The 27,449-nt window shown below is 48.9% G+C and overlaps 1 protein-coding gene across 13 annotated transcripts; it reads right to left on the bottom strand.

The window, feature by feature from the left end:
* Positions 1 to 70: 70 nt before the first annotated feature.
* Positions 71 to 26,804, bottom strand: eps8a (EGFR pathway substrate 8a, signaling adaptor). 13 transcript variants are annotated; one of them, XM_086201518.1, is made up of 24 exons: positions 25,959 to 26,441; positions 18,296 to 18,374; positions 17,940 to 18,001; positions 15,836 to 15,903; positions 15,558 to 15,719; positions 14,853 to 15,002; positions 14,557 to 14,639; positions 14,346 to 14,482; positions 14,065 to 14,141; positions 13,107 to 13,233; positions 12,915 to 13,003; positions 12,762 to 12,836; positions 12,535 to 12,683; positions 12,171 to 12,339; positions 11,966 to 12,090; positions 9,952 to 10,063; positions 9,699 to 9,839; positions 9,583 to 9,618; positions 8,791 to 8,814; positions 7,406 to 7,652; positions 6,905 to 7,088; positions 6,691 to 6,823; positions 5,881 to 5,933; positions 71 to 2,846 (listed from the first exon to the last, which is right to left on the bottom strand). In XM_086201518.1, exons 2-23 carry the CDS (start codon positions 18,349 to 18,351, stop codon positions 5,922 to 5,924), a joined length of 2,418 nt encoding a protein of 805 aa, XP_086057644.1. In that variant the 5' UTR covers positions 18,352 to 18,374; positions 25,959 to 26,441; the 3' UTR covers positions 71 to 2,846; positions 5,881 to 5,921. The 13 variants fall into 13 exon arrangements, 12 of the variants coding, with proteins under 12 accessions (XP_086057644.1, XP_086057635.1, XP_086057642.1 ...); XM_086201509.1 differs by lacking the exons at positions 5,881 to 5,933; positions 25,959 to 26,441 and adding an exon at positions 26,661 to 26,804 and having other exon boundaries at positions 75 to 2,846; XM_086201516.1 differs by lacking the exon at positions 5,881 to 5,933 and having other exon boundaries at positions 75 to 2,846; positions 12,059 to 12,090.
* Between the last annotated feature and the right edge of the window lie 645 nt (positions 26,805 to 27,449).

Here is a 27,449-nt window from a genome sequence, read left to right as displayed (position 1 = left end):
CCTGTTTCCGGGAAAACCGCAAACACAGTTCAGCGGTGACGTCAGTCTTCTGGTCAATGGGAGACTCGGAGTGGGCGTGGCCCTCGACGTACACCTGGGCGTGAGAAGCGTGAACCTCAGCTGCTCAGCAGAGAACAGAAAACCTCCCGCGTTCGGCTCTCCTGTTGGAGACGGGGTCATGGCCCCCGGCCTGAAGTCCCGGAAGTGACACCGGTGACGGCCATCGTTGTCATTGGGCGCCTCCATTCACATCAAGAGTGGAGCTCCTTTGTGCTTCAGGGTTGAAAGAAAACTCGAGGTTGCGGGGTGATTTTAGGAACCCTTTTATTTCAGAATGATTTAATATTTGTATATTCATACGGAAAAGGCACCATGAACACTAAACACGTGGACTTGTCATGAGCTCGTGCTTCTTCACACAGCTAGCATGGTTAGCATGCGGTGCTACCCCCAAAACCTTAAGGGCCGAGTCCGGAGGAGACGAACCCTGACCCTTGAACGCATCACCTCCCTTTCAGCCACGGCTGCTAATGCTAGCATCGCTAATGTGCTACCAGTGTCCCTAAGACAAATTGACCCCTGACCCCTCTGGCCAGCGGCCGGATCGTCCTTTATCTGCTCAGCACATTACAGTCACACATGGATCTGGACTGGGACCCAGGTCCCGGTCCTGCCGGACAGCTACATTCATGTCAGTGCTTGGATGACCTCTGACCTCTTGGAAGTCTTCAACAGCTTTGAGGGAAAATGAACGAAGCAGCGACTGGGAATCGTCCACAGGATCGATTCCCAGTCGCCTCCTACGTCATGTTTTTCTCATTCTGTGCAACAAAAAAAAAAAAAGCTGATTGCAACTCTAAAATGGATTTGATCACTAATTCTGATCCTGGATTCTAACCCTTGATTCTGACCCTGGATTCTAACCCTTGATTCTGACCCTGGATTCTAACCCTGGATTCTGATCCTTGATTCTAACCCTGGATTCTGATCCTTGATTCTAATCCTTGATTCTAACCCTGGATTCTGATTCTTGATTCTAATCCTTGATTCTAACCCTGGATTCTAATCCTTGATTCTAACCCTGGATTCTGATCCTTGATTCTAATCCTTGATTCTAACCCTGGATTCTGATCCTTGATTCTAATCCTTGATTCTAACCCTGGATTCTAACCCTGGATTCTGATCCTTGATTCTAATCCTTGATTCTAATCCTGGATTCTAACCCTTGATTCTGATCCTTGATTCTGATCCTTGATTCTGATCCTTGATTGGCTTCTCATGAAGTTCCAGTCGATCAGCAGCCATCAGTTCCATTCACATTCAGCGTCACCACAGAATAAAGATGAAGTAACGTCTCTAACCAACAACCACCAGCTCACTGCTTGTCAGTGTGATGGTGAACCGTGAGGGGCCAGGGTTGCCAACTCCCAACGAGGGTGTGTGTGTGTGTGTGAGGTCTATCTCATGGTTTCATCTTCATTCTGAAACCACAACCTAAAAAACATGAGGACGAGTGAGGCAAAGACTTCAGTTAGAACATTAAAAATCCAGAACAACAACAAAGGTTCCTGATCTTTAATGAGTGATGAGGTCTGGCTTTCTCTCCCCTCCCTCGTCACCTGCTTTTAAAACCGTGGTCTTTAAGGTTAATCTGAGTTTCTTTGTCTCTCAGGGGAAATTGGAAGACAACAAACGTAAACAGTGGAGATGTTGAAGAGGGCAGAGGAAGGACCGCTGCCACGAGCGCCCTCTGCAGGCCCCGGCGCCTGCTGCAGGGACAGTTGGCAACCCTGAATGAGAGCTACAGGTTTGTGCATCACAAGGATTTCAAACGTTTTCTGACAGTCAGAATTCTGATGTTGATGTTCAACAACCTTCAGACACGTCCTGATCTCAAAAAAAGATCAACAGATTTTTAGGTGTTGCTACCAACGGAACGCACCAGTGTGTGGACATCCCCACCATCCTGAGGGTTGGTGAGCCTCAACACACACGTTAGCCTCCGTTAGCCTCCGTTAGCCTTGTCCAGTTGAACTCATTAGAACCAACTTAACATAACTTGCAAGTTCCCAGGAGGAAGCTTCAGCTGGAACCCCTGTCTGTCAGGTGTACATCCAGACTCTTCACCCAGGGCACAGGTGAGGATACCTCCGTTTCTGTCTTGAAACATAGTTGATAACCAATGGTGGGCGAGGGAGCACACGAAGCCCTGCCTCATTCTGGCGCTGCAGGGTGTTGGTGCAGCGCCGGGAGTGTTCCCTGATCATCAGCAGCAGCGTTTACGCTGCGACGAGAAACTTGAGATGTGAGTGTTGGCCAAGAGTTCAGCGATGAAATCTTTAAACTAAAAACAAGACCGCTATCAGACAACGTCAAGGCGTCGAGCCAAACGCCGCCTCAAATGTGATCGAAATACAAGTGATGCACAAACACAACAACACACCGGCCGTCCTCGCCTCATCATTACTGAGCAGCGGCGCTTTGGAAAGGGAAATTCTGAGCAGGTTCAACTTCCACCAGAACTTCAGACAAACGTGGTGGAATATTCAGGAGCGCCCGAAGGTTGTCGCGGTTATGGAGAGGAGCTGAGCAGTTCCTGTCTGCGTCGCATGATCTCCACAAACTCTTCATGGTCGGCCGCCGCCTGAGGATCAAGAGTGTGAGAGAACAGCAGGCTACATTTTGAAAGAAATAAAAGTGTGAAGTGAAGAAGGAAGGATGGAAGCACGTGGCACTCAGTGGGCACTGCCCTCATCAAAAGACTCCACCCCTGAGTCACACGTGCTGGCTGCCAGTTTCTCCTGCCGCCTCCTCATGATCTCCTGGAGCTCCGAGCCGGAACTCCTCTGCCGAGATGTGAAGAAGTCCAGGGGGAAGCCGGAAGCAGAGGGAGGAGACAGAAACAGCTGGTTAGAGGAGGCCAAGCAACCATCAGCTGAGTGACTCAACAAGCCAGCGAGCTGCTGCCGTTACCGCTGCAAACTGGTTCAGACCTGTGGCGAGGAGGTCCTCTGGGTTCAGACGCTGGCTGTGCTTACATGAGCCTCTTCGACCAATCCGCCTGTCTATCAGCATCGGGAACAACTTCAATCCTCATGTTTTCATGTTTCCTGGGGCTCACAAGATCCCCCCATGCTAACTTTCTGTTCATGCTAGCATGATGTGGATCCTCTGAGGCCATGTTTATTCTAACTTGAGGTCTTTAATACCAACACATCCTACAGGCTGCTACTGAGCTTTACCAACATTCTAATGCTAACAGTTCTTTGAGAATTATTAAGTAGCACGGAGCTGCTCGCCTCAAGCAAAGAGCGGCAGCAGCTACGGCGCTACGCTAACATCACTTTCTCTGTTATGATTAACCAAAACATCATCCTTTACTTTATAATTGTTACCATGACTTTTTAAGGCTAGCATTCGTGTTTCTTCGTGCTCTCATTACCTCTCTGACGCTAATGTAGGCTGGAGCTACCAGCTTCCATCAGAGGAGTAAAGCTAACACACTCCAGACTCGTCTTCAGTTTACCTCAACCGTGAAGTAGTGGCGGTTTCTCTAAACCTCATCGGACAATAAGTAAATGCTTGTTCTTCTAATCTGGATCAAATACTCCATTATCACTGTATTAGTACTGTTACTATTTGTGTTCGTTATTTGATTTGGCTTCATGTAGAGACAGCTAGCGGCCTCCATAGGTGCCAGGGAGCGTTTGGCGTCTGCTGCTGCAAGCTGTAAAGAGCATGAGGATGAACATTTCTACAGTCAGCTGGTTGGGCCAGAGTGCATGCTGGGTAAAACCCCACTCTTCAGGTTTTAAAAAGTGGTTCCGCAAAGATCTGATCCAAATGAACAAAACAGAAACAATTATTTAATTTTTTAATTGGGCTAAAAATTGTAATCTTTAATAAAAATGCATGGACAATGAAAAACTACTCATTTTTCAAACCCGTTAACGAATTAATACAGATGTTAAAATGGAAGAAGTGACTCAAATAAAGGCTGAACTCGATAGTAACATGGTTACTGGTCTTTGATTTATTGGTCCATTTCTGCAAATCTGCCTTCATGTATTTCAGTAATCTTAGCGATTTATTTTTTCTCATGTATGTATGCATTATATATCATGGTTGACATTTGAATTTCACTATTTTTAATTAGTAATTTAAGTGTCATTTTCATCCTCCATACAACTGGGAGCTGTACTGACTCCGCCCATGAGGACGTCTGCCAGCTGTGCCTCCACAAACAGGATCCGTGGAGGTTCACAGGAACAACAATGTTTAGGTGATCTGATCTTTGTGAAACCAGGTGCAGGTGAATCTGGTCCAGAGATCCCGACTGAAACCTTCTCAAAGACATTAACCAGGTTCCTACTTACCTGCGCTGATCCGGAGGCGGACGGCAGACCGGCTGTGTTTAGGTTCAAATCTATTGGTTGCTGCGACAGCTGACATGATAAAATCAAATATACGTCTTCTTTTGGTTTGTAGGAATCTCTGAAAAGTCTTAATCACTGAACACTGAAGCAGAAATGAAACCTCATGTCAAATCTTGATGTTTACATGTTTTAGATGACAAAATCTCGTTTGTACAACCTGGTTTCATCGCTGTGATTTCAGACTGAGACAAGTTCAGTTTCAACCACCTCGGCCTCCGTCGCTCTGAACCTCCATGGATTTATAGGAGCCAGAAATGTTCAGTTTACCTCCGAGAAACAGGACACTCGAGGCAAAAGAACAGTGTCGCACATGCAGGAGAAAGAAGTGAAAAGTTGAAAGTGTCAGTGTTGAAGTTTGTGTGGCTTGTCAGGATGCAGACAGGTGAGAGATCCACCTGTGAGGAAGGCAGCACCTGGACCAACAGGCTGGATGTGGAGCAGCACTTTGTTACGGCAGACTTCACTTGTTACCTCCTGCAGAGTGCGAGTTCTTTTGTTTGCTTGCTAGCTTCCCTGTTGCCAGTGTTTTTGTAAATAGCCTCCTGATCTGAGCGAACTGGTGGAGGAAACTGATTGATGACGCATCGGACGTCTCAAATGAAACCCCAGCTTGTACAAAACGCTGTCCTTTCCAGAGGGTGGAATGAAACTTGAGCTGCGGCGGTCATTTGCGCCGACTCACTCAATAGCTGGTGGCTAATCACAGCTGAGCTAGCACACAGATCACAAATTTGTTTGTTCAGATCTCATTTCAGCCAAAAGAAGCTCTACATCCTGGTGTCTACACGGGGCGGGGTAAGAGGGCTCCAGGTGAGGGTTACAGGTGAACTGGAGGTGGGGCATTCAGGTACACTCGGGGTTGTAGGGAAGTTTTATTGCGTCAACACGGAAAAATAATACGGATGCTGCACTTAAGTGCTGAAACACAAGAAAAGAGCCCAATTCTGATGGCCAGATTCTCCACGTTAGCAGAACCTCTGATGGAAAACCCGGTTGACTGAGACCCCAGAACCAGTGCAGCTGGTCCCACCTCAGGGGAGGCAGGTCCAGGATAACACTGAAAGTCTCTGACATCAAGGACAGCTGGACCCCAGACAACTAGTCCGTTCTTGGGATTTGTGGTTCTGGATTTGATATTAAAACGTTCAACATGCAGACAAAGAAGTCTAAACTTGAGGGACTTGCATTCCAAGTACAGACCAACAAGTACAGGTCTGCTCAGGACTGGTTAACCCTCCAGAACAACAAATCCCACATCAGGGTCAGCAGCAGGTCCCCAGCTGAAGTCTCTGTCAAGTCGGTGCAGTCCAAGTCACCAAAAGGAATGAACAAAACAAAACAAAAAACTTTGACGTTGTAAAAACAAATGTGGTCATTTTGATTTCATGGACTCTTAAATCTGGCCAACAGAAGAGCGGCGTGAGATTCTGCATAAAGACGATACCTGAGAGAATGTGGCAACAGACTCAGAAGATCAAAGGAGGGTCAGAAGAAGACCTGCAGGTGGGAAATAGACACCACACACCAGACCTCGCCAGAGTTGGGGGGTAGAAAACATCAAGACAAAGACCCTCAACAGACCTGCGGCCAGACAAACACCTGCAGCCTTAGAATACCCGAGCATGCTAACCAGCTAACGGTGGAGATGATGTCACAATACTGCTGGCCTTTGGTGGAGGGAAGCCTGGGAGACTTCCTGCTGGACAACAAAAATGACCTCATCCTTGCACTGCTCTATAGCTCAGCGGAGAGCCGGTCGCGTTCCTGCCACCTCAGCAGGTGGAGGTCATTAGCATCTTCATGGTCTCTCAGCTGTAAGTGGATGATCATCTGTACTTTCTATCACGGTATGAAAACGCCCTCATTTAAACATGACCAGCAAAGACCCTCACGAGAGTCTGGGCCCCCAGAACTAAACGCATCTTTAGTGCAGAGTTCCTCCAGGTTATTGCTGCTTGTGTTCCTCAGAGGAACCAATCAGCTGTGAGAGCTCTACTGCCACAGGGCCAGAACCTGAACCACCCAGCGAGCAACACGTGCTCTGAGAACACGCGTCAAAAACTTCAACCCTTCAGACTTCTCTTTGTCCTCCAATGAATCAGTGAATCATCTACTTCAACAACACGTTAAAGCGCCCATAGTTTTGATTTCCTCAGAATTCTGAAGAGAGGTATCGCATGTCTTGTTCTGGATTCAGAGAAAATGCAGGGCTATTAAACGTGACATCATGAGTGACATCATAACTGACGCTCACCTCCAGTGCAGCCTTCTGGACGGTCACCTGGCTGTAGACGCGAGCGCCGTCGTCAGGACAAACTGTCTTCAACTCTTCCTTGTTGAGGGAGAAGAGCTGGGCGCCAGTGAGGACGCCGAGGCTGGTGATGGTGCTGCAGAGGACATGACGAGACACCATCATCAGGTGACATCACAGTGTGATGTATAGGTGCGCAGCACCCTGGCAAACTCACACTGGACTGAAGCCTTTGGCCTCCAACCAGCCGCGGACATCGTCGGGCGAGGACTCGTAGGTGATGCTGACCGCCGGCTGGCTGCTGCCACGACTCGGAACCTGCAGCTTCTTCTGAGCGCTGCGGCCGAGCGTCAGCCGATGCATCAGCTCGTCCTGGACCTCCTCCATGTTGGACTTCCTGCCTGCAGAGAGGACACGTCCACAGACCAACATGAAAATGTCTACGATGGGTTTCTATGAAAAAGTCAGAGGAAACCCATGAAAAACATCAATCTGACTCTCACCATTGACACTCCACCATGACTGAGTTCACATTTATGAAATCCTCCACATGTACTTTCAAAAATGTCCATGTAACGGCGTCCATCTTACTCATCATGCAGCGGTCAACATTCTTGGCTGGGACTGGGACATTGACTGGGACAGTCACATTCATTTTTTACAGGGCACCTAGAATGGCGTCATGCTAACATGCTAATGCTATGGCAGGTTGACTCACGGTTCACAGGTGCAGGCTTCTGCTGGGCGTGGTCTCTCATGGCCACGCTGCCAGTGTCGCTGGACGTGGTGCTGTTCTGGCGGCTGACTGTGCTGCTGCTGATGGCCGGCTTGGCGGGTTCAGCAGTCGGGGGTGGCAGCGGGGGCGTGGGGAGCCTGGAGGGCCCTGGGGGGGTTGGCGTGGGAGCTGAAGGCATGGGTGTGGCGACCGGTTTACATGGAAGGTGGTCCGCCCTCGTGGTCTGCTTCTGAAGGACAGCAGGTGGACAACGTCACACCTGACAATTCTGCTTGCCTGACGGTTACTAATGGCAAGACAATCAGCTGGTGCACTGCCCGGCAGCTACATCACCTGTCAGCTGTTTACGAGAATCAGGTTTGAATCGTTCACAGGAACAAGATGATCGCATGATTTGACTAAAATCTTAAGAACTTACGGACCTTGAGGTCAATCGGATTCACCGTCTAAACTGAGTTCCGTGCGTCTCTAACGGCCTGTCTGGTCCGTTCAGGCTCTAAGTGCTAGAACAATCTCGTTAGCAGAGGTCACATGTCACCGAAGCAGCATCAACCTTTACTTTACACAATCGTCAGTAGCTATTAAAAGGTTTATTTTCTAAATAGTTGTGAAAGGACTGCAGCTCGCCAGCCAACATGCTCACCTGTCAACGCAAACTAGCTCAGTTGGCAGATGAGCCAATGACTGTGAGACATCCTAGCATGGCCTGTGCAGCTAATAAGCTTCATGCTGTTTTAAAGAATAATGAGCTCATAGAACTTCCCCTGTTTTGGAGTCTCCGCCCTCTCAGAGGTCACGTCTGGCAGGACAGATTGTGATTGGTCACCAGACAACTGACGTGGGCAACTGCCGAGTCTTAAATACATAACTTCTTCAAGAATGAAAACAAAGCCATGAATTGACACTTCAGAAATGTTACATGAACAACAAGGTGCCGCATGTTTCACTCAAAACCAGCAGAGGGCAGCATGTTACAAAAACAGTGGAACGTCCATGGTTATTGTGTGAAAAAGGAAATGCTAACTTCCTTAGCATGAGCTGAAGGTGAAACTCTCCATGCATGTTTGTTCAGAGGCTCTGGAGCAGAGGAGCCGATGAGACCCTCACCGCCGGGGTGGTAAAGCACCGACACCACATGACAATGAAAACAGTGACTACTATTTTGGTCAAGAATTTAAAGTTGCTTCGAGGTGGTGGTCTGAGGCTGAAAGGAAGTCTTCTGGAGAGAGGTCAATAGTCACGTACTGCAACTCCAGGTTCTATGAGTACCTACGCAGCACGGACTCATTTCTTCCCCTTGTGGCACAAAGTGGAAATACAACAAGGCTCTAACTTGTTCAGGCGCTCAAAGAAGCTACTTGGTTTACCTCGTTCAGTTCTCCCAGCAGTTGCTGCCCATGTGACATGAAACAGAAGACATTGTCATGATGGAAATGTAATGATGAACAGTTCAGACTGGCTAGAGGACACAGCTACAGGTTACTGTGCTTCAGGGGCATCAACATCTATTCTACTGATCACGTCACACCCTAAAAACACTCACAGAGGGAAGAGTCTGACATTTAGCTTCTGCTAGCTGCCCAAGCTAGTGAGACTAGCTTAGCATAAAAGACTGCCAGCAAGGGGAAACTGTTAGCGTAGCCTCTTCAGGAGAGGAAAACAACATTCGTGTGTTCAGACCAAACACAAAGTGCATGTTTACCCAAAGGAGGAGGCGCGAACACCATCCCGTCTTGGTCGTGACATCATCACAGCCGTCATGTCTGAGTCATGACCTGGTCACCGCTGTGGTCTCTGGGTCATGATGTGATTAATACAGATTTGATCGTAATAAAGATCAAAATGATGCTGAAATAATGACATCATGATGTCGATTTGTTCAAAGCAGGAATTCATGATTGGTCAGGGTTGTCACCATAGCAACAAGCCAACAACGCTCACAATGCTAGTCTTCTGGATGGAGTTCTGATCAGGTGGATGACAGGAAGTGGGCCATGCATACCGCAGGAAAATGAGGCTTTTGGTCTGAACATGAGGCGCTGACTTGATTGAGCACGAGATGACATCATTGTTGTCATTTCCCCCTCAAATGTGAGACTGTTCCTTTAAAAGCACAGCAAAGCAAGCGGGACATCCCAGGTGGACGTCCTCCATCCTACCTTGAACAACTCAAACTCCTTCTTTGGCATCATGAGCTTCAGAGTGGGAGACAGAGAGGTCAGGTGAGCGGAGGCGAGGGGCGCTGTGGATGCTGCCGCAGCGGGACGGGACGTACCTGGATGGTGTGGCTGTAGATGGGCTCGCTTCGGCCCGTCATGTCCACCGCTTTGGTGATCTCTAGGATGTTGTTTGGCACGTAGCCCAGTGACCCTGCGCCATTACGGACCTTCCACCACTGCTTCTTGTCATCAAGGACCTGAGGGGAATTCAACCCCCTCGTCAACATCCCATGATCATGTTAGGGTTCCGTTATTATCATGCTATTAACATGTCTCAACATTCGAGGGATCGCTCCCTGGCTCCTCTACCTCGACCACCTCATCTTTCAGCACCGACAGCTCCGTGTTGTTCCTCGCCACAAAGTCATATTTGGATTTGGCAAAAATTTGTGGTTGGCTTCTGCAGTCAGCATCAAAACCTCTGAAAAACAAACGACCAATCACATCACTACATTTCCCAGGAAATCAGAGTGAATGCAATGACATCCGATGAAGTCGCTCTTCAGGTCGTTATTATTCGAATGCTATTATTTCATTATCGTTATTGTTATTATTAGGATGCTGTGCATACAAATAATGACGATGAGCCCATTTTTAGTTAAAATTAAATTAATGGTTGGATTGCTAATTGAGTCATAATCATCTGTTCATCAAGGAAATCGTTTCCCTGTTCAGCCGGTGGTACTACAACTACTATTACTACTACTACTACTATTACTACTACTACTACTATTACTACTACTACTACTACTACCAATAACAACCCTGATAATACCACTAATATCAAAGGAGCCATCGCTCTCATCAAACGGCTACCAAACTCAGGCGACTACATGACGATGCAGTAGCAGAGCCGAGGAGAAGTGTCCCGCCTTCACAGCTGACAGGAAGACACCATCGAGATTTTACACCTGTAAACCTGACTCGTTAACCAGATGAGGGTAAATCAATTTCCCCAGACCCGGAGGAGGGGCGTGGCCAGGGGCAGGACCAATGAAGAAGCCATTAAACCCTGGCATCCGTTGGCTAAATGTTACACAACATTTCTTCCACTGAGTCGCCTTCAGCTCGTTCTCCCATCTAGGAGATGTGTCACTCTGCACTCTTACTGGTCAGACGTGTCAGGGGTGGGGCCAAGATAGCACATTAGTGTCAGTGGCATCTACAGCTGGTCACAGGAGGTGGCGTTCACCTGGTGGTCGAGGCGTATCAGGTTGAAACCACAAAGAGCAGAGTTTTGGTCAGCTGACTAAAAATGGGGGAAATGATGCGTTTTCTTCCAAGACGTGGTGTGCACGAGCAGGTCAGCCGCCATGTTTGTGGTGTGCACGAGCAGGTCAGCCGCCATGTTTGTGGTGTGCACGAGCAGGTCAGCCGCCATGTTTAGAACACAGGTCCTTCCTCACCAAAACGGTCCTGGTAGAAAAGAGTCCAACTATTTCTGTCCCTGCATGACATCATCCAACCACCGCATGTGGTTTTGATCAGAGGGACGACCTCCATGACAAGAACACGTTAAACAATCCCAAGAACGGCTCCAGCCTACCTGGAATCCCTGATCCAGGTCTACTCTCCTTCTCGCCCACTACGCTCTGCATGCCAAAGACGCCTGGTGCTTCCAGCCCAGCGCTGCTCCAGATCTCTAGCCAGACTCTTCTCTTCTGTTGTTCCCAAATGGTGGAACCAACTACCGAACTCTGTGCGTTCTGCTGAGTCCCTTTCTACTTTTAAGAGACAATTGAAGACTCAATTGTTCAGAGAGCACCGAGGCACTGAACCTGACTCTGCTCCTCTTTGGGGTAGAATCAGTCAGAGGGTCCAAGACCCAGCACTCAGTGACTATGTAGCACTAACTGGGTTGTGTCATGTTGTATGTTTGTTATATTAAAAAAAAAAAAAAAAAAAAAAAGGGAGGGGGGCGACACTTCTTCTGCCACTAGATGGCAGCACCTGTGACCAAATCACAACTGAAGCACTTTGGCGCTTCCTATGGACTTTTCCTTAATTAAGTCTGAATTCTTGCTTGTGTTGTACGTCGCTTTGGACAAAAGCGTCTGCTAAATGAAATTGTAGAATTGTAGAAAGACACCCTAAAGATGGAGTCATCTGGTTAACGCGTCAGTTTCATTGCAGGTGTAAACAGCGTCTCTGACATGTCTCAGTAAGGAAGTGCAGTGTTGAAGTTGACAAGTGGGGAAAATCGATGAAACAAACAACAGTGGAAACAAAAGAAATGACCCGGAAACACCCAGCATGACGAGCAGGAAGAGACTCAAGTGAACGGGGAGCAGTTCTCCAAGGCGTCATGTGACCTCAAAGTTACCGGTCCACATGGCGGCTGATGGCTTGTCTAAAAGCAGCCATGGCCGAGTCCTGGTCCAGAATCTGCATGCGTTTGTAGTTGCTGAAGGCGTACCCATCTGCAGGAAACTGCTGCACCGCCGCCTGCTGACAGCACACAACACAAAGGCGTTAGCGTGACTCAGGCTGTAATACTACAGGCGTGAACGTGGATCCTGGAGCCACACCTCCTGGGCCAGTCGCATCTGCAGCTCCTCCCCCCTCTGGATCTCGCCATTCGCCAGACTCTCGGCTGGCTGCGTCAGCTCCTGCTCTTGAGACGTTGTCGGAGGCTCCCAGCCATCCCGAAACCTCAGCTCGCAGGGCGGGAAGTATTGATCCTTTGGCCACTCCAACCTGCCAACACAGCACGGCACGGTCAACGCCAGTGGCCACCAGTCTACCGCCATCGCACCACTCATCTGTTGTAAAGTGTCTTCTGCCAGAGGACACATGGCGAGACAGACGGCCCGCTGGTGCTCAGACAGTCCGCCCCTTGCTTCCTTCAGCAGATCAACGCCTCCATCTGACAGCTGAATGTGGTCACGTTACCTGCATTTGGTCCAGCCGTCTCCCAACGCCACCCACAAGTGTCTCTCCTCTGCTGTTCCTGCAGTGTGGAGAAAATCGATGGCCTCCCTGGTGAGCAGAGGAACCACGACGCTCCGGGCCAGTTCCACGCTGCCCGACCCCTGGATGACCTGCAGCACAGGCCACACAAGACTGGTTAACGCATCAGAGAAAAATGCAAACATGGAACCAAAAGATGGGCGACAGACCATCCTGAGCGGCGTGAACAGGAAGTGAAGCAGGTCATCAGCACTCGGGTTCTGGATGTGATGCTTCAGTTTCCCCTGCAGACCAGAGCAAAGCAGCTGTCAATCATCTGCAACATCACGCTGCTGAAGCTGCGGGCGAAGGCGCCGACTCACCAGCTGGTTGAAGCCGTGTTTGAACTTCTGCAGACAGTCCACAAATTCGTCCTCTCCTGGAGGTTTGGACCGCAGGGTCAGCACGCCCTCTAGTGGACAGAGAACAACTCACGCAGCTGGTCTGTGTGCCGTCAATCAAACTGATTGACAAAATACCCACAATCCCGTGAGACAGCAGGTAACCACCCTCACCTCCTGAACCTTTCTTCTTCCCCTTCTTGGCCTTCTTCCTCCTGGAGAGTTCGTTAACCGCCTCAGCAGCTTTCTGAAGTTTGGTGATGAAGAACTCGATGTCGTCCAGGAGGTGGTTCAGGATTTGCTGCAAACAAGATTGGTCTTAACAGTGTGGTCTTAATGTACATGGACCAGGTTCTGATAGACATGGACCAGGTTCTGATAGACGTAGACCAGGTTCGCATGAAACACTGAGTATGTGCCTGATCAATCATTAACGTGACGATTTGTTTGTGGAGTTTGGTTCCGTGTTCTGGAGACGGCGGTGGCCTCTGAAGTGCTGGCGTGTCCCAGGCTCTTATCATGGCACCTCAGGCTGCTGGTGAGCTGGCGTTTGTTCTGACGGATCAACTATGCAGCTGTTAATGATTAACCTGAACCACCAGCAGGGAGAACGGTTCTCCTTCCAAGCTGCTTGTTCTTTGTATGCAAGCAGCTTGGAAGGAGGCTGACTCGGTGGTCTGACTGGAGCCGGATCGCAGCCAGTCAGCGTGGATCGTCCACGCTCGACCTCCACGCCGTCAGCAAAACCACCGCTACTTTCTATTGATTATTGATTTAATTTCTCTCTCACTTTGTTCAGACTTTTACGGTTTTTAGTTCCAATTCGTTTCATTTGTTTTAGTCCAACTTGAGGACCAAGAACCAAAGGAACACGATGAAGTTGTTGTTATACTGATCTTTGTTTACAAAGAAATTTTAACCCTCAAAGGTTCTGTGTCTGATGGAGGAGCCGGTTCTCTCCGGTTCCAGGGGACCTTCTATGATTAAGATCAACATGTATTTGCGGGACAATGGTGAGGAAGACCAGGATGCCGCGGCAGCCACTGAGTCAATGGGGGAGGAGGGAGGCCCCGCAGACCCCCTCAGGGTTCTAATCTACAGGTTCACCACAGAGATCTAAACGCTTCCTCACCACGTCCTGATCCACTTTGGCTGCTGCCGTCTCCACCAACCTGTTGTCCTCCGATAGTCGCCGCTGTTTCTCATCTGCTGACAGGAAAAGAACTCATCAGAAGAGGTTCCACCTCCTCTGTGTTTCCATGGTTACAGGGACCCTGGTCAAGGCCCAGAGGAAGCTGAGGAAGGGTGAACTCTGGTGGTCATGGCTGAATGTATCGTGACCTCACAAAGGCTTTTGTTTTCCTGAGATAACGGCAGGGTCACTGCTGAAACCACACCAGTGACATCACTTACAACCATGCAGCTCACTGGTCCAGGCCGACCAGGCGGCTGCGCGGCTCTTCACATCCACCTGATTGGGCAGTTCTGGAGGTTCAGGGGCGGGGGCGGCGGGAGGTGGGGGGATGATCCCGTCACTCTTCAGGATCATCCTGCAGACACAGGGCAGCTCAGATCAGCCAATCAGCTGAGGGCACCAGAAACGGCGTTTGACTAGCAGACTTACTTGAGCGTCTCAGGTCTTTTCTTAACTTTGCCTCCTTTGGCGTCCATCATGGCGCTCTCGATGTCAGCGTGGATCAGGTTGGCCTGCAGGATGCCAGCACCTCCATTAATGTGAGTTTATCGTTTCCTCATTATTAGTTCTGCTAATTAACCCCAGGTACCGACAAGAATAAGATCCACTTTGAGAAACTCTTCTTGGAATACGTTTGAAAATTTGCTATGGTTTACCCGCAGCTCACCATGTGACCTTCAGACAACCAGACCTCTGAGCTAAGCAGCCAATCACAGTGCAGCTACCTTGATGTCATCACACTGGAACAGGTGGAGGTCAGCTTTGCTCTGACCCGACTCTTTACACACCAGCGCCAGGATGGAGTCGTAGCTGCAGGCGTTCATCACCGCCTGGCAGTGTTGGATCGTCCCGATGGCGAAGTTCTCCAACTCGTTCTGAAACATGAGACGGGACACGATGGAGAAACGTCCCACATCCTGAACATGGCGAATGTGACTCCGCCAACACGACTGCTGTTCTAAGGTCCACCTGATAGTCAAGCCTCCTGTCACCGGGGCCTGACGTAAATCTAAGCTCCCGTCAGGAAGCGGCGTGGCGTCCAAGGCCTTCCTGCTCTGGACGTCATCATCATCATGGCGTCTGACATCATGTGTGCTGCTGTTGCTCAGTGTTTTCTTGAGCGGATTCATTCTCTGATCATTTGACCACCGAGTCAACTTAACATACTTGTTTACACTGTGTCCTAGCAACACCCGCGTCTGAGCCAGGTAGTTACATAATACGAATCTCAAAGAGCTGATCAGCTACAAAAATCATGACAGGACAAGATGAGGCGGCGAGTGCCGGCCATTTACATCAACAAATCCCATTGCTGTCACGGACCTGGTCGTCGACCCGACTCCTCCACCAGCTCAGATAAGCTGCTGACATCACGTCTCCACTGGGGTGAAATACACCCAAAAAACATGACAACGGCGTGCGAGACTCACCTTGGTCTCCTGGTCAACGAGGCTGACGCTCCTCTCCTCCACCTGCAGCAGCATCTCCTGTGTCCAAACTTTCCCTTTAGCATCCAGGAGACGCAGCCGACGGACGCCATCATCCACCGTGATCATACCGTCTTTACGGTCCAGCACAAACGTCGTCAGGTGCTGACAGAAGCAGGCCACAATCAGAGTGTTTGATTGACAGCCTGAAGTTTCTCAGCAACATTAAAGCGAAGTGAAACCACTGACAGGTGTGGGATATTCAGAGGTGACGTGCTCACCTCCACGTGGTACTGCGACGTGTCTGTCAGGCTGTTGATGCTGGTTTTGGTGAAGTGTTTTCTTTGTTCTGGTGAGAAACACACAAGGCTCTGAAACTCACACTGACGCCAGACCCACGATTCAGAACTGAACCTGTTCAGTTCCCTCAGGCAGACGGTTCATGAGCTTTAGAGACCAAAGTCAAGAAACAGGAAGTCGTGTAGAGACTTAAAACGCACACAAGCACACACGCGCAAAACCCCCACGCATACACACACACGCGCACGTCAAACTGACACACATGCATGCCAAACACACACACACACATGCGCCAAACTGACACACATGCATGCCAAACACACACACACACGCGCGCACGCCAAACTGACACACATGCATGCCAAACACACACGCGCGCACGCCAAACTGACACACATGCATGCCAAACACACACGCGCGCACGCCAAACTGACACACGCGCACCAAACTGACACACATGCATGCCAAACACACACACGCGCACCAAACTGACACACATGCATGCCAAACACACACACACGCACCAAACTGACACACATGCATGCCAAACACACACACGCGCACCAAACTGACACACATGCATGCCAAACACACACATGCGCACCAAACTGACACACATGCATGCCAAACACACACATGCGCACCAAACTGACACACATGCATGCCAAACACACGCGCGCGCCAAACTGACACAAATGCATGCCAAACACACACGCCAAACTGACACACATGCATGCCAAACACACACGCGCGCACGCCAAACTGACACACGCGCACCAAACTGACACACATGCATGCCAAACACACACACGCGCACCAAACTGACACACATGCATGCCAAACACACACACACGCACCAAACTGACACACATGCATGCCAAACACACACACGCGCACCAAACTGACACACATGCATGCCAAACACACACATGCGCACCAAACTGACACACATGCATGCCAAACACACACATGCGCACCAAACTGACACACATGCATGCCAAACACACGCGCGCGCCAAACTGACACAAATGCATGCCAAACACACACGCCAAACTGACACACATGCATGCCAAACACACACATGCGCACCAAACTGACACACATGCATGCCAAACACACACATGCGCGCGCACCAAACTGACACACATGCATGCCAAACACACACATGCGCGCGCGCCAAACTGACACACACATACAACCTTGACCACTGTGGGAAATTAATCACTTCATAAAAATACTGAAGTTTAAAATTTAATTACGTGAAACTACATGTCTGAGTCTGTCTTTCATTTGCCAGATGGGGTCGTTACATTCGACAAGCTAACCTGTCTTACCTACACGAGGTTCCTGCTGACTACATGTATGTTTCTTGGCAACGACATGTTAGCTTCAAAGTAAATCTTCAACGTCGTTTATCCTGCATGTTTTAGAAAAACTTCAATATTCAGCTCAATCCATGTCTCAGTCCCACATGCACGCCAAAACTTTTAGAGAAAACACACTTCACTAAAGTTTGATGAAAACCACACAGGAGGTGTTTGACAGACAAACACATTCTGCTCACTCTGACTTTTCTTTTCATGCTTAGAAGACGTGCGAAGGTAAAAGACTTCATCTGATCCTGTGAAAAAACGAGATTAACAAGTTTGACAATCAGTTGTGAAGAAGTCTCCTGCCAGAGGGCTAACAGATGAGCTAACGTCAGTGATGTGACAATCAGGCGTAGGGAAGCCTCATGTTAGCGGGCTAACAGACGAGCTAACGTCAGTGATGTGACAATCAGGCGTAGGGAAGCCTCATGTTAGCGGGCTAACAGACGAGCTAATGTCGGTGATGTGACAATCAGGTGTAGGGAAGGCTCATGTTAACGGGCTAACAGACAAGCTAACGTCGGTGATGTGACAATCCAATGTATGGAGGCCTCATGTTAACAGGCTAACAGACGAGCTAACGTCAGTGATGAGGCAATCCGATGTATGGAGGCCTCATGTTAGCAGGCTAATAGACGAGCTAACGTCGGTGATGTGAAAATCAGGCGTAAGGAAGCCTCATGAGGAAGACAGAAACATTACAATGTAGACCCACCATACAGAGCTTTGGCACTGGACTTGGCTTTCTGTTTGGGAGCTTCAGGACCATCATGGCTGCTGTGAGGCACAAACACACGGATACTGTTGACATTAGGAAATATCACACTTGAAAATGGCACAAATAAAATGTGCTCAGACTATTAGCAGCTATTAATTTCTATTATTTTATCTACTGGTCATCATGTTAGCACGTGTAAAATCAGCCTGTTAGCATGTTAAGTTAACACCACAACTGACATCTTGTTTAACATTGGTTGTGTTGGAAAACCTAGTCCTCATCAAAGACTTGCTCTGAATCTAGTTCGACTACAAGCTGACGTGTCTGCACACAACACACTGGTGGTCACTGACTTGCTGGAGGAGCCGAAGATGGCGGCAGCAAAGGTCGGCATTTCATTGCCATTCATTCTTCTTCCCGGTGGACAGTCAGCTGAACAAACAGGGAGATGATAATTAGCTTTCATGATTTAACACAGCCTTAAATATTAAGACAGTTATTTCCAATGTTACACACAAATCAAACTTGTGCGATGTCTTCTTTATGAAGCTCTTGATGCTGATTTGGGGATGACGGTGCAGTTGGACAGCTAGCAGCAAGCTAACAGCTAGCTAGTCTTGTTGCTGTCAAGTCGTATGTCACCAGAAACCAGATCTTATTAACTTGATACTTTTTAGCCTGCTGTTGCCAAAAAAGACGATGTTGACGACCAAGTTCTGCTTCCACCAAAAATGTCCGACTGAGTATCTGGGTCTCTGAACTCATCTGACACAATGTTATGTTCATGTATTGACCTCCAGATGCTTCCTAGTTAGCTTGGTTAGCTAGCTCTGCCTCTTGACTTGCACTGTGCTGATAGAGACTGAATGTTGAATATTCAGGTCTGTTTATTGCATCTGTATCTTGGCATTCTTATGTTTACTACAAAAACTGACCAAACAAGATTAGTTATTTCCACACAACTACATAACTAATGGCAGTGCTGAACAGACTACCTTGAACCAGAGGATTCTGGGTAAATAAGATCAATTTACTCATGTTTTGGTTCAAAGTGGCCTCATGTTAAATCCTTGGGCCCCCCCGGGCCACTGCACCCCACCAGCCAAAAGCAGCGTGCCAGTGAGCTCGTCCTCCAGCAGGAACACGAGGACGTTCCCACCCGCCACCTCATTAGCAAGTCATTCGATGCTTCCTATCCACCAGCAGGGGTGGTGTGTGTGTGGGGGGGGTGTCCCGGCTGAAATTAAACAACCTTGAGGTCGTTTCTGAGCTGGCTGACAATACCAACACTGTATGTACAGTGACGCTGTGATTACTTTTCCCACAGCTCCCTGCTTCCTTTCATGTTTTATTCACCCAGCGCTCCACTTGAGCTTCGGTATCCGTGACAACCAGCAGCAGGAGAGGGCTGCAATTAAAACTCCTGAGAGATCAAACCTGCGAGGCAATGATCAGGGAGGAACTGGCCCACTGATCCCAGTATGGGAGGTCCAACACGAGCGGCTAACATCTCCAAGTGAAGACATCAACCCTCCCCTCCAGTCAGCAGCAGATCCCAACACGCGCGGTTCCTTTGTTTTCATGTTCTGAGGTGAACTTTACCTTCGTCCTTTCTTTTATCCCATAAACTGTGGCAGACCACGGGGCCTTGAAACCATTGCAACAAACTCAGAATTCTAATTCATCAACAATTCTTAATTCCTATTTTTCCCAATAAAATACAGCACCGCCTCTGCACAACTGCTTGAGTTGTCATTACACGTTTGAGTGGTTTACCCCGATCGGTAATTTGCATTCTGGGCTTAGCTCCTCCCACAAGGGTAACGATTCACAGAAATTCAAACGAGGTGGAGCAAGACATCTCTCCTGGACAGATGCGGCGCCACAGAGGGACATCCAGCTCCATCAGACTTGATGTTGCGCTGACAGTTCTTCAGAATGTGACGTTTGTTTAGCGTGACATCATCATATTCGCCACATTCAATGAAGCTTGTGATACTTGGACTAGATTGCACGCCTCTGTTCTCTTGATTGTTACATCGGCGTCCAAGTGTCAAATCTGCATCCCGATGATCAACAGAAAACTCTCATGAATCTGTGGGACTGCAGAGGTCAAAGGTCAGACACGTCCCTCACAAAAGATCCAGCTCAGTATCACTGTTTGTTCAGGGAGGAGATGCCATCTGCAGTGGTTGCCACTTCCTGTTTGATAAACAGCAGCGTTTACACGCAGATGACCAATGATTCCTCACGGTTGGAAGTCAGGGTGGAGTGTGTTCGATGAATCACACACACACACACACACACACACACACACACACACACACACACACACACACACACACACACGACTGCCAATCAGCACGTCACAGACGACTAAATTTCAACCCGCCAGATTCTCCTTTTCGACAAATAATAGCTGATGATAATAGTAATAATAACCTTAATAATATTAACAATAGTAATCATATTAATAATTATACTAATATTAACAATAGTAATCATATTAATAATTATACTAATATTAACAATAGTAATCATATTAATACTAATATTAACAATAGTAATCATATTACTAATTATATTAATATTAACAATAGTAATCATATTACTAATTATATTAATATTAACAATAGTAATCATATTACTAATTATATTAATATTAACAATAGTAATCATATTAATAATTATATTAATATTAACAATAGTAATCATATTAATAATTATATTAATATTAACAATAGTAATCATATTAATAATTATATTAATATTAACAATAGTAATCATATTAATAATTATATTAATATTAACAATAGTAACTACTCTGGCACCTACTGATCGCTCTTCTCTAATGAGCTGCTCAGGATTGGTGAATATTAAATCTTAACATTTCACACGTAGACGAGTGCAGATGTTGGAGGGGCGGGGCCCTACATTGACCTTTGATCTCCTCATATTTACAGATGATGTCACTGAGGCCAAAGTCACTCAGGATGAGTCCTAACAGATTATATGTGATATATTTGACCAGGTTCCACGTTCTACGTTCATAGTCAGGTTATAAATCCTGTTTATCATGAGGTTCTTCGTTTTACCTGTCAACACGTTAGAGATCCTCTACATTTTGAGGAAAGACGGACGTTCTTTGTTCGACTAAATCCTGGTTTGAGTGTCAGAGGAGAGACAACAACAGCTGCCGCTGAGGAAAGTTAAGAGGATTGATAAGATTTACGTCCATGTGGTGAAACTAATCCTCCTCCTCTGTCCTCCGTCCTCGCCGCTCAGGGGGACGTCACCTACGCTCGCCTGCCTTCAAACATGATCCCTGACACACGGTTCCAGGTAAAAAGAGTCGAGTCTTCTGTCCCTGTGAGGACATGCACGTGACAGTTGTCTGTTTGAGACAAGTTCAGTTCTACGAATGTCCTCAGAACTGCAGGAAGACGACCATGTTTGTGTGACAAAGAGTCCATGAAGGTCAATGACAAATCACCGAGCACGGACGACCCGAGCGGCTCCAGATAAACCAGCACGCGCCTCAATGACTAAGGCACCAAATCACAATGAAAACAGAGTAGCTTCCATGCTAAAGCTAGCAGCAGCAGAAACTTCTACTGCGTCATGTGACTGATGAGGGTGGGAACTATCGCCAGGGTTCATTTTCACTGAGGACAGGACGAGTGATAAGAGAGACGTGAAACAGTCTGAATGTTTGACAGGAAATTAAAAACATTTGAACATGACGCAGCTGGGGGGGGGGGGGGGGGGGGCTCCCCTGGAAATGGAATTAGCAGATCGATAACAAGTGCAGCCTCATCAGTTTGTGATCGAGTTGCCGTCTGATTCAGGCCACGTTTGATCACACTGACCTACATTCTGAGCGGGACGACGCGGCCAACGCCACAGCCTGACCAGCGTCAGCATCACCACTTGAGTTCCGTCAATAATATTTAGGGGCAGTCACATGTTTAATTTACATGGATGGGGGTCAGGGGAAGGTCACCCTCTGCAGCGGCAATGTTGGAGCACATCCTGTGAGTTTAAGGTGCTGAAAATGGCGATGTAAACATGTGACACGTAGCAGGAGCCTGGCCTCATCATCAGTAAATGATGAGAAATGTTCTGAACTGTGAACTTGGAGAGCTACGCTAGCAGTTTCCCCTTGCTCCCAGTCTTTGTGCTAAGCTAGGCCAATATGTCCTGATATTACTGCTTCTGAGTGTCATGGCCGTTAATCTCCATCATCCACACCAACTCCTCACTGATGTTAATCTGGCGGCTGGCACGCTCGACTCCTCGTGTCGTCGTGGATGCAAAACTACAAACTGGAAAGAGAACCAGGCTCATTCGTTGCTAAAGCGTCTGCAGTACCGGGTGGTTAGCGCAGAGCTGTCAGACCCTGAAACCTGCTGAGGCTTCCAAGTGTCTGTAACTTACACAAAGAACCAATCAAACAAAACCAGCTCTTTCAAAGTTGTTAGCTTGTTGCCATGGCGAGGCACAGCATGGAAACCATCATTCCTACTTTGTCCACATCACAATCGTGATGTCATTATTTCAGCACCATTTTGACGTTCACGACAATTGAATCCGTCAAACGTAAGTTCGAAGCCGCCGTTGCCCTGGAGACAGCATCATTTGTGGATTCTGGCAGTTTCATAGAAACATCCAGAGTCACATGATCAGTCAGAAAATCACAAAAGCCCATCTGTGAGATCCGTGACTCGAGACAATGAGCAGCTGAACACAACATTGTGACAACTGACACTTTTACTTCCCAACTACTACTTTATTAATTCATGTACTTATGTTGATGGAAGTCTTTACAGGGCTACTTTAATGGCTAAGTTGGACGCTTCCAATGGTGCTGGTCTTCTGTTCATGCTAACGCTACCTTGTACTGTAATTATCACCTTATAGCAGCAGTGCAGACATTTACTTTTGTTATTGCTAATATTTCCTTTGTAATGCTAGTATGACTTTAGGCTAATACTAACATAATATTTGATGCAAACAATTTTTTGTTTTTGTGAACTCACCACTTACATGCTACATGCTAACCCGACCGATAAACTGCTCAATAACAGCAACAGCTTCTCTGATCACGCCACAGCCTTTGGCTGCTAGCATCCAGCAGCTACAGGATGGCTAGTGTTGGTTAGCAGGAGGCTTCGGGGCCTGCAGAAATTTGTTCACACCAATTCCTTAACTCAAATGAAGCTGCAGCATTTTTAAATCAAAGAATTTGTTTAGAATCTGAAGCTGTGAGCGGCTGAGCAGCACTCAGATGCCGCGCCCTCGACTGCGGCCCTACCTGGATGTAGCGTCCCAGGTGAAGCCTGTTGGAAGGTAAAGCTCCTCGTCTGCTGTCAGGTCAACTGCAGCTTCAGGACTGAGGAGCTTAAGCTTTTAATTACTGGCTCATTAGCAGCAGGAGGGCGGGGCCTGAGGACCAGCTGACACATGGTGGGCAGTGGCTGCCACAGGAAAACGCTGACTTTAATCCCCTCAACAGGCTCAGAATAACTGTGGCGGCAGCGGGGCGCCTGCACGGGTTTGGGGAGTGAATCTGCCACGTCGCCTCAACAGGTTGAAGTCGGCAGAAACAGAGGGTCATTGCAGTGGCTTAAGGTTTAACGTGCCCTTATGTTGAAAGGTTACTGAGAGTGGCGACACAGGAAATGCCGTGCACTGTCCGTGTTGTTTACAAATATACCGGCTAGGCTAACACGGTAACAAAAGAGGAACAGTGAGAAAATTGGCACGTGATCAAAAAAGCAAGGAACGTTGGAGACGGCGTGGACAGGGGTCACGACCGCTTTATCGCTGAATATCGAAGCTAATTCATGTGATCGAAACATTTCTTACTGGTGTAGGGACTTTCAACCAATCAGGGTGTCTCTCCGCCACACATGAAGGTGAACGTCTGCGCGTGCTCAGCAGTGAGTCAGCGGGTGAATCATCCACCAGCTGACAAACAGCAGAGTCCTCCAACAGCAGTTTCCTGCCTTTGATGAACAGCAGCCACAAAGCCGGCGGCAAAATAAGAGCCGAGTGACGGATCCAGTGATAAGAAACCATCCAACGTCCTGAATAACACGATGGAGGATCAACGCCCCGCCCTGCTGAGACCAGCCGGACCCACCTGAGCTTCCTCAATATGAACTCTGCTTCTAACAACACCAACACAACCTCTTTAAGGCTAAAACAAGCTAACGGAACTCATTCCTTGTTAGTAAATGATTACTTTTACCGATGCCAGTTACTTCTTTGAGACCAACATTACATTCCTGATAAAAAGGTCACATTTTGTTCACGCTTTTTCAAAGCTAGCTAGGCGTCTGATCACCTCGCCAACGGTACCATCCAACTCTTTGTACGGTCACGTTAGCAGCAAGCCAGCTAGCATTAGCGGCAGTGAAACCAGCCAATGAGGGTTCAACCAGGACGGCAGTCACACCTCAAGTCTCCAGGTGAAACTCGACTCTCACCCGTCTCCAGTTTCCTGACTCAATCCCATAATTCACACACGCTGCACACCTGGCAGGTGCTGTTACATCGGGGTAACAAATGTCAGACGGACTGGGGAGCAGCGAGAGGCGCCTGGCAGCCGACTGCTCCCCAGTCCGTCTGACATTCAGGCTCTCCAGAGGAGCAACTCTGGAAAAAAATTAAAATATAGATTTTTCATCTCATCAACACGTTGGTTTATGAATTAACTCCAGCTCATAATTCTAGCAATGTAACGCTAATTTTGATGCTAAGATTTATTTAGAAAATACAAGTAGTACTTTTGCAGCTGCAGGTCTGAGTATTTCCCTCCAGATACTTTGAGTTGAGTTCACATGTGAATTTGAAGAAGGTCGCTGAGACCCAGGGCCAGAAAAACACCCCGAAATAGTCGGAGTCCTTCAGGACACCAGCTGGACGTCCGATTCCCACGGAACCTTGCTCCTCAACCCTTCGCCACCAAACAGGAAGTGACAGCACAGCTGAGTCAGGTCAAAGGTCGTTGGAGTGTTCAACATCAGCAACTGTTTACTTCTGAGAGCAGAAACAAACACGTGACCTCAAAGTGACACAGACTAAATAATGGCGGCACTCCAACAGAGCAACACACCACCACCAGCAGCCTCCATCTTTGTCTGGTGGAGTTCTTCCCCTTCCTGGTGGGTCCTTGTAGAACCCAGTCCAGCCGCTGGGTTCAGTTCCAGTTCAGCTACTCTGAGACGCCAGCTGTGACCCTGTGACCTCACCTGAGACCTGCTCCTCCCTAATTAGCCGCCACACACCGTAGACACAGCCGGTACTGAGCGGCAGCCGCTCAATAATCTGTTAACCCGTGAGATGCCGGTCCGCGGCGGATCTCCGTCGGTAGAACCGCGAGATGTTCGTGTCACGGTTACTGTCAACAGACAAAAGGAGACAAACACGAGCGCGGAGACCTTCCGGTAACCCCGGTTCGGTTGGAACAATACCGAGCCGCGTTTTCTCGCTCATCCCCGCAGCGAGGCCGCACAATGGCTACGAGCCACCTGAGCGCGTGCTCGGTGGAAACACGCGCGCACACACACACACACACACACACACACACAGAGTTCTGTTCATTACAAGGACCCTGCACCGGTACCGACAGCGGACCCGGGACTGCACCGGTGTTCCGGAACACGAAGAGTCGAACTCTGCTCCTCCGGGTTCGAGCTCGCCCCGCTCACTGATGTAGGAGAACCGGATTCACGGTTCACGTTTGGTCACTGCAACATGAGTCGGTTGTCATGGCGGCGGGAAGTGGACCTGCCCGGTACGAGCGTCCGTCATCATCTGTGCGGTCTTTAGCTCTCCGCCGGCCGGTGCTCCGGCGCTGTCTCTCCGGTACCGGCCAGAGAACCCCAGTAGTCCCGGTTCTGTCGTTTATTCCCCAACACCAAACCTGAGGGGGTGAGCACCGGTCCACCGACACCAGCGCCGGTCTACGGGCGGACCGGGAGCGCCAGGCGGGTCGTTAGCGGGTCTCACCTGCTGCGGCGGCGATCCGGGACCGTCAGTGAAACATGGCGCGAGGGCGGCGGCGGGACCCGCTCCGCTCCTCCGGACCGAGCTCGTGCTGCGGCGGTTGAGTGTGACGGCTCGGTCCTCCGGTAGGAAGGTGCGCTCGATTCTGACCCTGCAATAGGGCGCAGCGCCCTCAGCTAGGACTCGCAGGGCGGTGGGCGGAGCTTCCCCTGACGCGCGATTCGCAGGCAGCACCGGCCCGGTCAAGCGTTCACAGTTTGGTTCCGTTTCAGAGCACGTGAGCTCTCCCGTCATTTTCCAGCCTCGTGCTCGGAGCTTGGTGTCTGACCCACTTTGATGCGCTGCCGGTCCCAACAGAACTGACGAGGTTCCCCTTCATCGGCGTTTAGGCGCTCATCCTGGAACCGAACCGAACAAACAGGCTCGGTCGTTTCTAGGGGAACTCGGCGGTTCAACTACTGACGCGTTTGTCACGTGACGTTCCGGCATCGTTTGGTTCCCAGGTGAATTCTTCTGATCGTCGGTGGGTTCACCAGAACTCGTGGAAGCGAAGCTGTGAGAGCTGATCAGCTCCACTCCTGACCGCTACCGAACCACTGTTTACTTTGCCGTGGTTCCGTTGGGACTTTTTTAACGTGTTATTGGATTTCATATTTGCATTAAAACACAACGGCGAGTCGGAACCAGGCTCCAGGTCGGACTCACCTCAACAGCTTACTGTCGTGATTGGAGCTTCAGCTGCCGCTCACTCGCACCTGCAGTGACCCGGTTCCGCCAGCTGAGGGCGCCGCCAGTAAGGTGACTCCCGGCTCATCAGCAGCTCGTGGTCAGGTGATTCACATCAGCTTTCTGTTTCAGATCTTTAATAACTGGGCACTGGTTCCTGGGTCCGGGACCAGAATCCAGTTGACTTGACAAAACGGCAAAGTTATCATTTCTTGGATGTTGAGTTCTATGACTCACCGTCAGCTGGTCGCCATGGAGACAAAGGACTTCAGACCGACCCACGGGCAGGAAGCAGGACACATTCTTCTTCTTCGGACATTAAAACACCTGATTTTCTTTCAGCATTTCACACTTTTAATCAAACTCCGCCCATAAACCCACAATAGTGCACGAGGACCTGACCACACCCCCATCAAATGGAACTGCTCTGGAAGAGTCCCATGCCACATACTCAAGCTCACTGTCAACTGGCCCAGTGTCACTTGCTGGTGCTGGCAAGACCGCCATCATCACCGCCATCATCATCAACCAGCAAAACATTTGAAGGCTCAAAGGTGGTCCTTGTCCCCTCGGACCCCAGAAGTCGGGTCAGACAGCAGCAGCCAAGTTGACAGAAGTGAGGAGATGAAGCAGCCAATCGGCAGCGACTGACCAGCGGCTGTTGGAAGTATTACATCACGTCCCCTTCAGCCTGACCTCAAAGGGAGTCCAACCTTTGACCTCATCACCCTCCATCTTTAAACTGCTCCTGAACAGATTGACAGAGAG

Source organism: Aulostomus chinensis, chromosome 4 (assembly GCF_037954235.1).
Source record: "Aulostomus chinensis isolate RoL2024-O1b breed Wild chromosome 4, RoL_Achi_v1.0, whole genome shotgun sequence".
NCBI lineage: Eukaryota > Metazoa > Chordata > Actinopteri > Syngnathiformes > Aulostomidae > Aulostomus > Aulostomus chinensis.
This window is presented reverse-complemented; position numbering and strand designations above follow the sequence as displayed.